Here is a 13,588-nt window from a genome sequence, read left to right on the forward strand (position 1 = left end):
ATTGCTCATAACCCATTAACTCTGATGTGGGCACGTATTCATTTTCCCCACCTTTGAAGGAGGCTGACTGGCTCAGAGGCTGTGAGAAATCTTTGGAAAGGAAAACTTCTAGCTGTGTACCTGATCCTAATGAATTTCTTGTAAATTGTATGCAAGCTCTTTTCTGTGCATCTGTTTCAGTAATAAAATGAATGGTACGAGGCATAATTCGTGATTGGGGTAATGAAAAGCAAGAAGATAAAAGTTCACCTGAAAGCTATGAAATACTTTTGCAGAATATCCTTCTACCATGGAAGAAAAACATTCCTATGTTTGAGAAACATAATCTGTGCCTTTCAGTGTGTCCTAAAGATGGAAGGAAGAAAAAAAAGGATGGAAGGGAAAAAAAGGAAGGGAGGTAAGAATGGAGGAAGAAGGGAATTGAAGGAACGATGGAAAGAGGATAAAGGATGAAGAAAGGAAGGAAGGAGGAAAGGAAAGGAAAGAAAGGAAAGGAAAGGAAAGGAAAGGAAAGGAAAGGAAAGGAAAGGAAAGGGAGCACAGAGAAAGCAAAGGAGGGAAGAAATGAAGGAAAGAAGTGAAAAAAGAGGGAAGAAAGAGAGGATGGAAGGAAAGAGCAAACTTTGAGGTCTAGCTGCTTGTGCTGTTCCTGCATGTTTGAGAATGTGGAGGCTTGTGATTAACTGAATGATAATTTTATTCTTTCATAAATAAGATCCTTTCTTTCCGCAGAAAATATGGACTAAACATGTTTTGACAGATCCCTTTAGTTCACCACTGAAAACAGTAAGCATGTATTTGCTATTAAAAGGTATCAGAAAGGAAATAATTTTTTAAAGAAATAAAAGCCCTTTCTAAGGTCGCAAACTGTAAGGAAGGAGGAATAAATTTCAGAGGAGAGGTTTCTAACACTCGCTTTCATCAGAGCTAAGGCATTTGGTAGGATCTGGCTTTTCCCACCCTGTTATCTGTACAGTCAGAGTTTCATTTGATTTAAATGGCCTTTGCAGAACATAAAAAGCTTCCACCTAAACTGCTGCTGCAGCCTTGGAACCAGCAGGCAGTTTGGGTTTCTAAGAAGGTCTCAGCTGCGTCCAGCCGAAGAGCTTGCCGTTGCGCAGGAGGCCAGAAGGAGAGCAATGTTATGGAGTCATGCCATCTTGCTGAGCAGCTGCCAGACCTGTCAAGAAAAGCTGGCATCAGGTTACCTGGGCACTCCCTGTAACTCCACCCTTACAAACCACGTACGTACGGCTTTGGCACTGGTGCACACGAGCAGGGAAGCGGCGTTTGGAATATTCCCCTGGAGTCTCCACTTCTCTTGTGTCATGGCTGGCTCAGGTAGGGCTCCCTGGCCAGGAAGAGAAATTTCTGGGCTGCACAACAGGGTATGAATGTGGGAAAAGGCGACAAGCATGAGCGAAATGTCAGTAAGGCTCCTCTGCTTCTTCCTCTGCACTCTGATTGCACCCAATCTCACAGGTAAATGCTAAAATATCTTCAGTTGTCTTAAGTCAGATGATGAAGGGCTTGTGGGAAACTAAAAGTCTTTTGTCCTTTTGTTAAACATGCCTCTGCAAAACTTAAGCCCAATAGTATGAGGTCAGGTGATCTTGAATTTTAATTCTTTGTCTAAAATTAATACTGAACAAGCAATGAAAAAGAATCCATAAATTCTATGTTCTGCAAGTCAATTCTGAAATCTAACAGGGAGTTTCAGTTTGAAGGAAATTAACTTACCAATGCTGTATTTGTTTCTGCTCTTTTGCTGTTCTGTGAAAGGCTGAACTTTCAAGTCCTTTATTAATGCTGATCTCTTCGAGCACAGGGGATGCCCTGCCTGGATGCAGGGTCAGAGAAGAAGGGCAGAAAGTGTTAATTAATAGCTCAAAATTGTTCATTGAGGGTTTCCTTTACCCTGGGAGGAGGTTGTGCAATTTATAATCTGCTTCTCCAAGTAAATGCTGGGCTCCAAACACATCTCCTAGGAGTTTGGCCTCGGATCTCTTGACTACACTTGTGTTTTTGCAGTGGTCGGTCCTGTAGGAAGCAAACATGGCTTGCTGGTGTGCTTGGATTTTGCTCAGTTCTGTCTTTCTAAATGTGCCATCTTAGCTCCTGAATTCAGGTTGTGTCTTGCTCCATTTTATTCTCTGTCTCAGAAGAATAATTTTTTAGCATCCTTGGCCAGCAAAAACACTTTGGATCATTACTTATAGCTCGTAGTTGCTAGGTACAGAAACGGCTGGCTCAGCGTCAGGTTGCATATGCTCTGAAAGTTTATTCCGTGGAATAGGGGAAATTATGACAAATGTTTTTAAAAGATGGCAAAGCTGGGCAATTATTCTTTAAAGAAATTTGGGTTTATTTTTACTATATTTTTGTTTAAAGCCTGGCTAGTTGTGTGGTGTTTCCACACAGGAGCTGTGTTGCCTGTGTGTGTGATGACTGCCAGCCTTGCTCAGCCACACGCTCATCCGATTTTGTCTTCTACACTGTGACAGACAGTAGGAGAGAAAGGTGAGATAACTCACACTGTGTCCCGCATTCTCTTGGCCTTGAGCTGAAATAGGAGAATTGGTGTCCTAGTCTACTTTTTGAGCAAAGAACAATTTTTAATTGAACGTTTATGTCTAACTCTGCCCCTGGGGTTATGCCGAGCATACAGCAGGTTGGAGGACAGTGTGGTTCCCATCCAGCCCCGGAGTCCAGGCTTTGTATCCCAGGTGCTGGGGAGGAAATCAGGCAAGGGGGTATGTACTGGGGTCTTGCCTTTTGCAGTCAGTTTGTGCAATTGGCAAATGAGGGAGGGGGTGTTCCCAGAGCCTTCAGGTTAGAGCTCTAGACAAAGAGATTGAGCATAATTTACTGTTGTTGTGTAAAATGCTGTGTTTCTAGGAGTTAAAGACTTCTAGCTTTTATTAACACCATTTAGCTTACAGAGAAATTCCTTTGGCTTTTTGGGGCATTAGACATTAGTCTGTTCTCTTGTCACCAATACTGAGAGTTTAGAATTCCCTCGTCAGGTTCCCCTTCACTGAAATCTCCTCAAATACAAGAGGCAGACCATGCTTGAAGATACCAGAAGCTGGTGACATTGTTGTCTGACAGATTAGAAAAAGGAGATTAAATGGTACAGTGCTTGGAATTTAAAAGACAATGTTTATTAGCACAACAGTAAGGAAGGACTTTTTAGCCCTGTATATATAATTTTAAGGGGCATGCCAGAAAAGGCACAGGTGAGTGAGGGAAAGCACTGCGCCACATGGGTTCTGGAGTTACTGTTTCTTGTGTTTGTTGAGCCCCTGAGAGGGGAGAGGCTATTTTGATTAAAATGGTAATTTTATTAATACTTTCGCAGTGTTCACTTACATTTAACAGTAAGTAGTGGTGACAGTAGTGATGAAGTAACAGCAAGTAATCATGAAGTAGTAGTGATGAACTATTATTGTGTTCTTTATTCACAGAGAGAGAACAGTATCAAAATCTACACCATAGACTGTAGATACTGGTGTATCTACAATTTTATCAGGGTTTATTTAAGGCATTCTAAACTGAAAAGTAAGACAGACAAATGTACTGGATTTGATCATGAAAATTTTGGGTTTTTTAATTGTAGATTCTTTAAGTTTAACACAAAGAGGAGAAAAACGTTAAACAAGAGAAGTCATCACCATTCTAAATGGAAATCCATTCTTTGTTTAACAAATGAAGTGGAATATACTGCTCACAGGGTAGGAGGCAAAAATGCTATCTACAGAGAATCTGGACATGTTTTTTCTTTGGCATGACTGGGGGTGTTAGGGTAAGAATCAGTACCCTGGCTTGAAAGACTGTATTTCTGGCTTTTCCTGAGGCTATTTACATATTGCTTGTGAATCCAAAATCAAATGGCAGTGGTCTGCAGCCCCAGGCTGACAGCCCTCTGGGTCCCGCCTGCTCTCTGTCCAGTTCTCCCCTGCACTTTGTATGATTGTTTCTTTTCCCTTCAAAATGCATAGACCAGAGTTAATGGAGTATTTTAGTATCCAAACCAACATAGTTCACTGTTTGTATTCGGTGCTTTCCCTGTTCATATAATCTGGAATTGTCTTTTCTCCCAGTGTTAAACATGTATTTGCTTGCAATTGTTTTATGGGCTGTTGCAACAGATGGATTGGAGAAACCATGAATATAATTTGTTTGGATACGTTATGTCAGATCAACAGCATTTTGGAAGAACATGAACCTCTCTTCCAAACTACAGCTTTCAGCATGGCTCTGGGTCCCAGGCGGAAAGCAGGGAAGTGCATCATTGCTTCTGTTGCTTGAGGACCCCATTTAATTTGTGTATTGGAGGAAAAGATCTCACGTTTTAGCTTTACACCTTTTTGATTCAGTCCTGAGGGCTATCCACTGTTTGCAGTGGGGCATGGTTGCGCAGTTTCAAACGTCTCTGTACATACAGTCTGGTGACACATACTAAAGCTGAAGCATAAGTTTCACTTTAATGCAGTTGTTGTTTAATTATTTAACCTTACAAGCACAAAATCCTGTAATTTTTACATTTAACAGCTCCACCACACACATGTCTATGTGTGTATACTTACCCCCACACAGATTTCTATTTCTATGTTCTTTGGTTATAAAGGTGAAGAATTTCTTTCTCTAGGGATGCAGTTCCCTTCACCTGAAGGCAGATGTCCGAACTAGTGCACCCCTCCTGTGAACTGTGTCCATAGTGTTATACCCCACCACCCCACCTCACCTGCAGTGCTGGACACTCAGTTTTCTAACACTAAAGCACAAACACTCCGTGGCACTGAATGAATAGCTGCTGTGTGCTGTGGCTCTGCCACAGAAGCTATGGGGCCCTGTAAAAATCAGCAGATACGCTCTGCAGATAGCACACACCAGTATCAGGTTTTTATGTATTTTACATATACTTAAATCAGTGAACTCCTTTTTTTTTGTAGAGCTACATGTGCTGTCATTAGGCCCAGAGTTTTTCCTAAAGAAAGAAACACTAGGGTCTGTGTATGAGCTTCTGTGGTTCAGCTGAAGTGAGGTGACGGTGCCTTCAGGTTAGAGTTCTAGCCAAAGAGATTGTTGACACCGTGTCAATAGAAGAGTCACTGCTTTTGCCAGCAAACCAGGAAAACAGTGTACTAAGCATAGCCAGGAAACACAGATTGGTCTCAACCAAAATAATCTTGGGACTGTTAAAAGGTGGACAGTCCAAGTCAGAACTAACTTCTTTTAAAATTGGTTTCTAGATGGTTTAAGATAGGGTTCAGTACTGCTGAATAAAAAAAAAAAAAAAAAAAAATCCAAAAAAGTCCTGAAGTCAAGGACTTAATTAAGAAACACTCCAGTGCAGTTCACCCCTGTTCAGACCTGAAACATCATTGTATGCATGAGTCACGTGGGAAAACTGGCGTCAGATCTTGTAACTGGAGTCTGTTACGTAATTCACACGCTTAGGTATGAACATGAACATGGGAACTAAGAGTACAAGGAACGCTGCAGCAAACAATCTAACTGTTGAGAAGCATGGAGAATACAAGAGACCAAATGACTGGGTGAGCTGCAGAGTGAAGGTCAACATAGACTCTTTTTTTTAACCCCAGCGGTGCAGCGACCCCGGCAGTGTGGCAACCCCAGCGGGCTAACAACCTGCCTTGACAAAGTGCCTTGACAGCGGTATGGGTCCCCAAACAGACAAGCGATAGAACTGCTGACATGGCAGATAGTGACTCTCGTTATCTAAAGAGCAAGGAAGAAAGCTTCTCATCCCATTGATATCTGACTTTCAGTTAAAGAACAGCCAAGCATTTTGTCAACAGATCCGTATAACTCATGCCAAAGAATCATAAAAGAGTTGGCATCAAGGCTGTCTACATCATTAGTGATTTTATAAAGATAGGAATACAGGGATTAGTCTAAGGACAGAAAGAAGATGTTGTTGCAATGCTTTAAAAGATAATAATCATGAAAACATTGCTCATGGACTTATCAACCTGGATTTGATCCTAGGTGGAAAAACTGATGTTAACTGGTTAACTTTGTAAACACAGCCTAAAAGAAGACACCCTCTTTTAATGACAGGTGAAGACTAATGGAAGATAGACCTTCTTAAGTGAAATAGATATAATTTTTTTAAAAAAGGAAATAATTTTTAGTTAACATAGATATATTGTGGCAGAACATTTACCTTGTTTCTGGGAGAGTGTTGAAATGCCCACTGCTACTGTGGGTTGGTTGAAACTGTTCTGTCCCTCCCTCCCTTCCAGTGGTTCCTTGGGAACCATTCCTGGCTGAGCAGAGAATGTAATTTTCTTGGGACTGGAGAGTAGCAAAACAGAAGTCTGTTTTTATAGTGTAGTGCAGGATGTGCCCGTGGGGAATTCTGCCTCCTGTGCTGTGGTCCGAACACTAAGGATTTCACTTTAAGATGCCACAGGATAAAATCAACTACACTGTAGGTGCCATCCCATACTTATGCTTTGGCGATCTCAGAGTAATGTAGTTATTTCATTTATAGTCCATTGAATAAGTTTTCTATTAAGAGGTACTTTGATTACAGCCTACAAGCACTTATACTATTAGAATCCTGCAACATGAAAAAAGCTAGAATCTACAGTGTCCAGTCAAGCCTGGAAAGAACTAGCACACTTCTAACCATGACATCCACTGGAACAGCCTACAGAGTGCAAGAGTATCTGCTACTTAACTTCATTAAATTGAATTGGATGGCTTTATAAAAGCTTGACCTTTTCTCACAGTTTTACTGATACAATGAAACTCTGAAACAATGAAAAGTCGTGCTTTGCCTTTCTGTAAGCAGTGCCAGCCTAACTGCTCTGTCATTTGCTCTTTGGTTGTCACTTCTTCTCTGTAAAATACTTTCAAAAGCTGAAGTGACAGGAGTGAAATGAAGAGTGTGTTATTTCTGATGCAAAACACAGTTTTGCACCATTCTCCTAAGTTTTTCTCTAGTGCATTCATATACCTTTTTCTTTTGCTGGGAATTTTAGGTGAAGATTCTTTGTTGCCAGCGCCTCAGAATGTCTCTATTCTTTCTACCAACATGAAACATTTCTTAACTTGGAGTCCTGTGATCGTCCAGGGAGAAACTGTGAGATACTCCGTTGAGTTTCAGGGGTAACTTCTGGGTTTTTTCGTCTTCTTTGGTCTTTGTTTTGGTCTCTGTTTACTTACATTTAAAATCCTGACCTGTTTGGATGTCTTGAGCACTATTCAGTTCACAGGGGTAAGAGAAGTTTGATGCTCCAGCACTGTTGATCACAAGTTGGGGGGAAAAAAAATCCTTTTTCTCCAATTCTGGGACTGTTTACAGGTACCTGAGTAATCCAAGGTGTGCATTAAGCCCACATGTGAAACCTATCTCTGTCCAAAGAATTCAAAAGTTAGGAAGGTTAGCAACAGTTTATTTAGAAGAGGAAATAAAACGTTTGAGATTTATTCAGTGTTAAATTTAAACATTTAACACATTACAGGAGTTTTCTGATACTTTTTGAGCTATGACTTGTATCATAGTATGGCTTGAGAATGTCCTGGTTTTGGCTGGGATGGAGTTAATTTTCTTCATAGCAGCTAGTGTGAGGCTGTGTTTTGGATTTGCGCTGAGAAGGCGGCTGGTTTAGAGGGATGATCAAGTGAAATGAGTGGGCAGGATTTCATGCATCAACACGGCGTAGGCTATCCCACCTCCTGTATTGTCATGCTGCATTTGGCTCATGAGCAAGCTGGTTCTTGGAGATTTTCTCTAGATAAGATCTATAACACACCCATACTGGTTTCGTACACTTCCAGTATTCCAGCCCCAGTGTATCCCAGTACTGGTTTTACCTGGAAAGATCCAGCAAGCAGCCTTAGCCCATGACACAGGTGTCTCCTACCAAACTGTTACCTATCCACTTTCTTTTTCTCTTCTCAGGGAGTACGAACGAGAGTACGCCAATGAGAGCTGGATTCCCATCTGTGAATGCTCACTCATCACAGCCACAGTGTGTAACATCACAGAGGATATCTCAGCCACTGTGGCCTACAAGCTGCGGGTGAGGGCAGATGTTGGTGCCAGAAGATCAGAGTGGAGCACCCTGAAAGGTTTCTTCAATCGCATCACAAGTGAGTCCTGCTATTTGGCTTAGGCTACATTGGTCACGTTAATTTCTCGGTTTATTGCTGAGGGATTGCTCCTGCGTGTTTGTATGCTGAGTATGTCACACAAAGCCCATAAATGCCCCAAGTACATTGTATTTCTCAGCTCCTTTCATGCTGGGTTGATGTTTCACTCTTGGAAACCCATGCTGTGATCCTGGACATGAGTTCCTCCTGAGGCAGGGTGGAATTTACCAGGGCTTGAATTTCAAGGGCTTCAAGGACAGGCAAAAAGACTCCAGGCATTTCTTTTGGCAAGTTGGCCACTCTTGCCCCTGATTTCAGAGTTCTGACCAGTCAGGGTTGCTGTCAATGCTCCATCTAGTCCGTGTCGTCCAGGCACTTCTGAGGATCTAGAACCTGATCCTATAGAAGCATTTACTCTAGAGAACAGCCATGTCACCCTCTGTCTGCTTCACGCTGTCCTGGAAATCCCGCTCCCTTCCAGAGATGATTCCCTCCTCCCATGTTGTCAATACATGAAGTAACCTCAGAAGAGGAAAGAAAAATGGAAACCATAGCATTGCTGCATCTTAGCAGTGCAGGGTGTTTTCTCCACATCCTTCCAACTCCTTCAAAGCTTGAGGCCCAGCTCAAGCCAAGGACTGTGTTGCAGCCTAACGTTAGCATACTATTTCCAGTGTTCCTCTGGAAACACTACCTCTGTTCTTTGCCATGTAGCCAACTGCTTTCAGCAATAAAAACTGGTGAAAAACCTCTATTGAGGTCACCATTAGAGTGCAACTCTTCAGCCTGGGATGGGCAGCAGCCACCAGTTTTAGCCAGGGAACAAATTTCCTGTCCAGGGACAGAGCTGACCCTGTCTTAAACCTTCATCAGTCGTGGGAAGCTCCCTACTTACTCCATGAGTGACTCCATGTCCTCACTCATACACAGCACCTAGTCAAAGCACCGCCATCAGTAGTGCCACTCACCAACCTAAGCTGGTGAGTGTGCCTCTTGGTGTAGAAGTGTTTTCTAAATAGTGTTTTAGATGAAAAGTCCTCCCCTTCTCCAGCAGCTATGACAGCACAGAGTTGAGCATGAAACATCTTTCCCTTTTCCAGCAGCTATGGTGGCACAGAGTTGAGCCACAGACCCCACTGTCAAGCAGAGATGGGAAAGGATATTCCTCAGCTTGACCCTCTTCATGAAAAGCAGCAACTTTCTCGTGGTACAAGTGAAATATTTGACAGCTTGGTCCTGTGTCTTGGAGACTGGCTAAGCTGTGAAAGTTCAGAAGATACAGCTTGCAATGGACTGCAATGTGAACATGCATATATGGACAAAGGTTTGAGGGAGAAAGAAAAGTCACTAAGTTCTTGTCCTTATGCATTTTTACTGATGACTTTCCCTTGTGTCTGCCCTCGCATCTCTTGGGAAATGTGGCATTGAGTCTAATGGGAACTAAGGAATTTAAGGTACAGCCCACAGGTTCTGTATGTGGTTTGTAGGCAGGGCATTAGGGACAGCCCACAGTACTTCTAGACTAAAAAGCCTCCAGTGACAAAGCCTTAGGTGTAGATACACATAAAGTATGATAACACATTGAAAAACCTCTGAAAAGATCTTCCTAAAACTAACAATTCTGTGAGCCTTGCTTCTTCATTTATCAATATTCCCATAGTTAGCTGGTATCCAGTGTGCCAGCACAGATAAATATAAATGCTCCTATTTAGTTATAGTTGCATCTTGCAATGTCCATTTGTTAATCCATTAGCCCAATATCTGTTTTTAACCTCCAGATGATGTTACCACTTTTTTTTTTTTTTTGAGACATTGTGTTAAGCAGATTCTCAGCTTTTAATTTAAAGTATAAAATAGTTTTCCAGGCCTCCCAGTTCTGTCTCACCGATCACGAACATACTTGTATTTTATGTTTTCATATTTCTCAGTATTAATGGCAATTCACCGGGTGTAAGAGCACATTCTATGAGGAACATCTCTTCTGTATGTTTCTATATATCACTCTCCTTCCTTTCTTGTAAGCAAGGAGGTTGAAAGCAGTTTCAGCTACAACAGAGTGGTAAAGGATGGCATGGATAAGTAATGCAGATATGATCTCTGCACTGCCCTGATTCCCAGTTCACAAATGTACAGTGTGTAGTTTCATCCGTGCTGGATTGGTTCTGATTGTTTCACTAATACTCCTCACAGCAGAATCCCAGACCAAACCAAGCTTTGAATATCAAAGTAAGTATAAAGCAAATCACCTACAGATTTACTTGCATACATTTACAGAAACTTAAGCCACAGCAGGTCATCAACCCAAGTCTATCTAAAACCGTGTAGATACTGAGAATCAGGATTCATGTGAACTGCCAGGGCTATCCTGAGGCTCATATTGCTTTTTCCTTCACCTTTGAATAACAGCCAAAACTCCCATGAAGCAGTGGTTTCACAGCTCCTGATCTGTATGTTAATGCTGAGCTAATGCCCAGCAGCAGAACTGGCCTGATCTGGTGTCTCAGCTTCTGGTCGCCCAGCTGGTTCTTCTGCTGTTGCTCACACGGGACCCTCAGGCCAGACACTTCCTTCACTGGAGAAAATTCAAAACCTTTCAAGTTCTGTGCAACTCAGCTATTGCCAAACTCCTGTTTGCAATGCCAGCCACAGTCCTCCTCAGAGTCTGCTACTGTGTCTAGACACACTGAGAGGCAGAGCAGAGAGAAGTTTCTGCCCCACTGAAGCAACCAGCTATTATTCCAGGTTAATGTTACTGTGCTCGTGATGGCAGCTTCTCTTCCTCTCCTAGCTGGGAAAAGGAAGACATTTCAAGGTTTCTTCTGATGTGATAATGATGCTCTCTCTGTGTTGGCAGCTTCCCTGACCCCACCTCTGATGAAGGTCATAGCCGATGGGTATCATTTACTGGTGGAGCTGGAAGACATGGGGCCTGCCTTTCAGATCTCTGTTCTCTATTGGAAGAAGGGCCAGGAGAGTAGGGTGAGTTTCACCCCCGCGTTTTGGGCAATAACAGAGAGCCTGCATGCTTAGTGAAAGCATACAGACGTTGCCCAGGCTCTGCTGGCCAGTGCAGGCTCCTGCTGGGAGGCTGGAGGACCTGCCTGGAGTCGTTGTGCCATATTCCTCTGCAATTCCAGTGCGTTGCTTTTACCCCATGGAGAACCTTGTCTGTTCTTTACACGTTTCCTTCTCTGGGAAGAGGAATCCCCTCAGGGACCTCAGCTATTGAAAGAAACCAGAAGTCAGGAGCTGAAGGTGTTTATGCTGACTTTCTTCTCTGAACATCATCTGGTTCGCTCAGACCAAGATTAAGGTGTCACACTGTGGTGCTGACAGTTTTCTCAGGAGCTTTTTGTAAAACAGCTTGCCTGTGACAGTGAGCTGTTACTTGCTTAGCTGAGCACATTCTTACACTTGGATAATACTGAAGCAGTGACAATTTATGTTCCATTCAGGTCCTTCTGTTTTCACTAGACATCATTTTTTTTTCCTGTTGGGAACTTGGTGCTTCCACAGCAGGAAAACCATGAAAGCAGCCATATAAATTCAGACTATGGGACCATCAAACCCAGCATCTTCTCACTGCCAGTGCGCAGTGGAGGTGACCAAGGAAGATAATAAGGAGAGAGCCTGTGTGTAACTACACTCAGATCATTTTCTGAGATTTCAGAGACAGAGCTCCAGGAAATTCCTGAGCCAGCAAACGTATCATGGCCCTTGGTGAATTTTTGTTCTGTTAATTTATCTGTTCTGGTTTTCAAGCTATGTAAACTTCCTATGGTCAGGAGCTGTGCAGCTGAACTGCTGTGCAGTCTGTCTTGGTTTAGGGGAGAGAGACAGAACAGTTATTCCCCATTGGCTTCACCCACCACTCTAACAGTTTTATATTGTGTATCTTTTTCCAGGCCAAGGACTCCCAGACTACTTAGTTGTTCCCTATGGAAGGCCTTCCAGCTATTTTTGCCCAAAGTGGGCAGGGGGTAAACCTGCGCAGTTCAAGGTGCAGGAGCACTATGGGTTAGCACCATAAAACAAAACAAGTCTTGCCACTCTTATTTTCCCAGCCGTTGTTAATATGCGTGACTACCACAGAGCTGACTGTGCCATGAAACCTGAACCCCAAGTTCCTGTTTCTGAAGGGAGATACTCGGCTTTAGGTCCAGTCACGGACTGTAAAAATGAAGGGGAAAAATTTTCATGAGCATCATTTCACATTTATCTGTGAATTTCATTTGTCATTCTTTTTTCTCCCAGCAAAGTCTAGACTAGCATGGTGTTAGGACTCCTGTTCTCATGTAGGTCCTTGCTCGGTGTTCTGATGCTCTCTCTCCTGGTCCTGTGGCAGATGAAGCAGAAGGTGGTGAAAGAGATGGGTTCTGTGGTTCACCTGGACACCATGGAGGCAGGAGCTGATTACTGTGTAAAAGCTCAGACGTACGTCGAGGCAATCAACAGAAGCAGCAACTTCAGCCAGACACAGTGCGTGAGGGCACAAGGTAACAGCCAGCCTGCCTTCCTGCTCCCCTTACGTAGTCACGCCCAGGAAGGAGAGTCCACAGCTCTTCTTTTTGTTTCCACCCAGTATCTCCTGTCCTCTTTGCAAGTGTGCTGCCCATTTGTTCCTTGGAGGAGGTGAAAAAAGGAAGGCTCAGGAGTGCAGCTGCCTGCCCTGGTGTCCTTCCCCAGTGTGCCAACAAAGGATCTCACTGGGGGGGTGGGAAGAGCCACCACAGAGGGTGCAGGGTGGCTGTACTGAGTGGTTTGTCCTCACAGTCTCTGAGAGGTTTTGCTGTTTCTGTTGTTTCTAGGTGGCAGATCCATGTGGCTGGTTACAGCCCTCATCTCCTCTGCTGGCTTTGCTGTGGCTGCATTGACCCTGCCTTTCCTCACCTGGAAAACAAGTAAAATCTTTCGGTATTCCTTCTGCCCCATTGCTGTCCTGCCAGAAACGCTGGTAACTTTTTTTACTGCGCTTTATTGGTTTTTAGGGTGCTGGGTATTCACAGGAGCATGGGGCAGGCAGAAGAAGCAGATGCATGGTTAGGAAGTCTTGCTCATTCCAGTGTGATGAGCTGAGCTGCAGGGGTCAAGCAGCCCACGTGAGCTGTCTGCACGGCTGTCACTGCCCTCGGCTTAGAGCCCTGAAGAGGGATGATGCTCCTGGTGCTTGTGGAGAAGCAGCTTGGGAGGCAGGGACTGACCCTGCCTGAGCAGCTGCTCCCTGGACAGAGCAGCTGTGTCACTGGCAGCACTGCCCATGTCCCCTGGTACCAGCACTGAGCTTCGCAACTCCTTGGTGAGCAGGAACCAACCATCAAAGAAGCTTCTTTTCCTGCTCACTCAGGAGGAGTATGTCTAAGTCAGTACCTTAACCATGCTGTCGAGTTCAAGCAAGAACACAGGCAGCAGCTTCTGTGACTGTGGGTTCCTGAGCACAGAATCACAGAATCACAGAATG

The 13,588-nt window shown here is 43.6% G+C and overlaps 1 protein-coding gene across 1 annotated transcript; it reads left to right on the plus strand.

The window, feature by feature from the left end:
- Positions 1-1,424: 1,424 nt before the first annotated feature.
- On the plus strand, positions 1,425-13,084 carry IL20RB (interleukin 20 receptor beta; the record flags this gene model as incomplete). The annotated part of the gene is made up of 6 exons (XM_010076671.1): positions 1,425-1,482; positions 7,017-7,143; positions 7,940-8,130; positions 10,985-11,109; positions 12,476-12,626; positions 12,939-13,084. Coding segments are annotated over exons 1-6 (798 nt in total), but the record flags the coding sequence as incomplete, so codon positions are not given.
- Between the last annotated feature and the right edge of the window lie 504 nt (positions 13,085-13,588).

The sequence above is a fragment of the Pterocles gutturalis genome, unplaced genomic scaffold (genome assembly GCF_000699245.1).
Source record: "Pterocles gutturalis isolate BGI_N339 unplaced genomic scaffold, ASM69924v1 scaffold48743, whole genome shotgun sequence".
NCBI lineage: Eukaryota > Metazoa > Chordata > Aves > Pterocliformes > Pteroclidae > Pterocles > Pterocles gutturalis.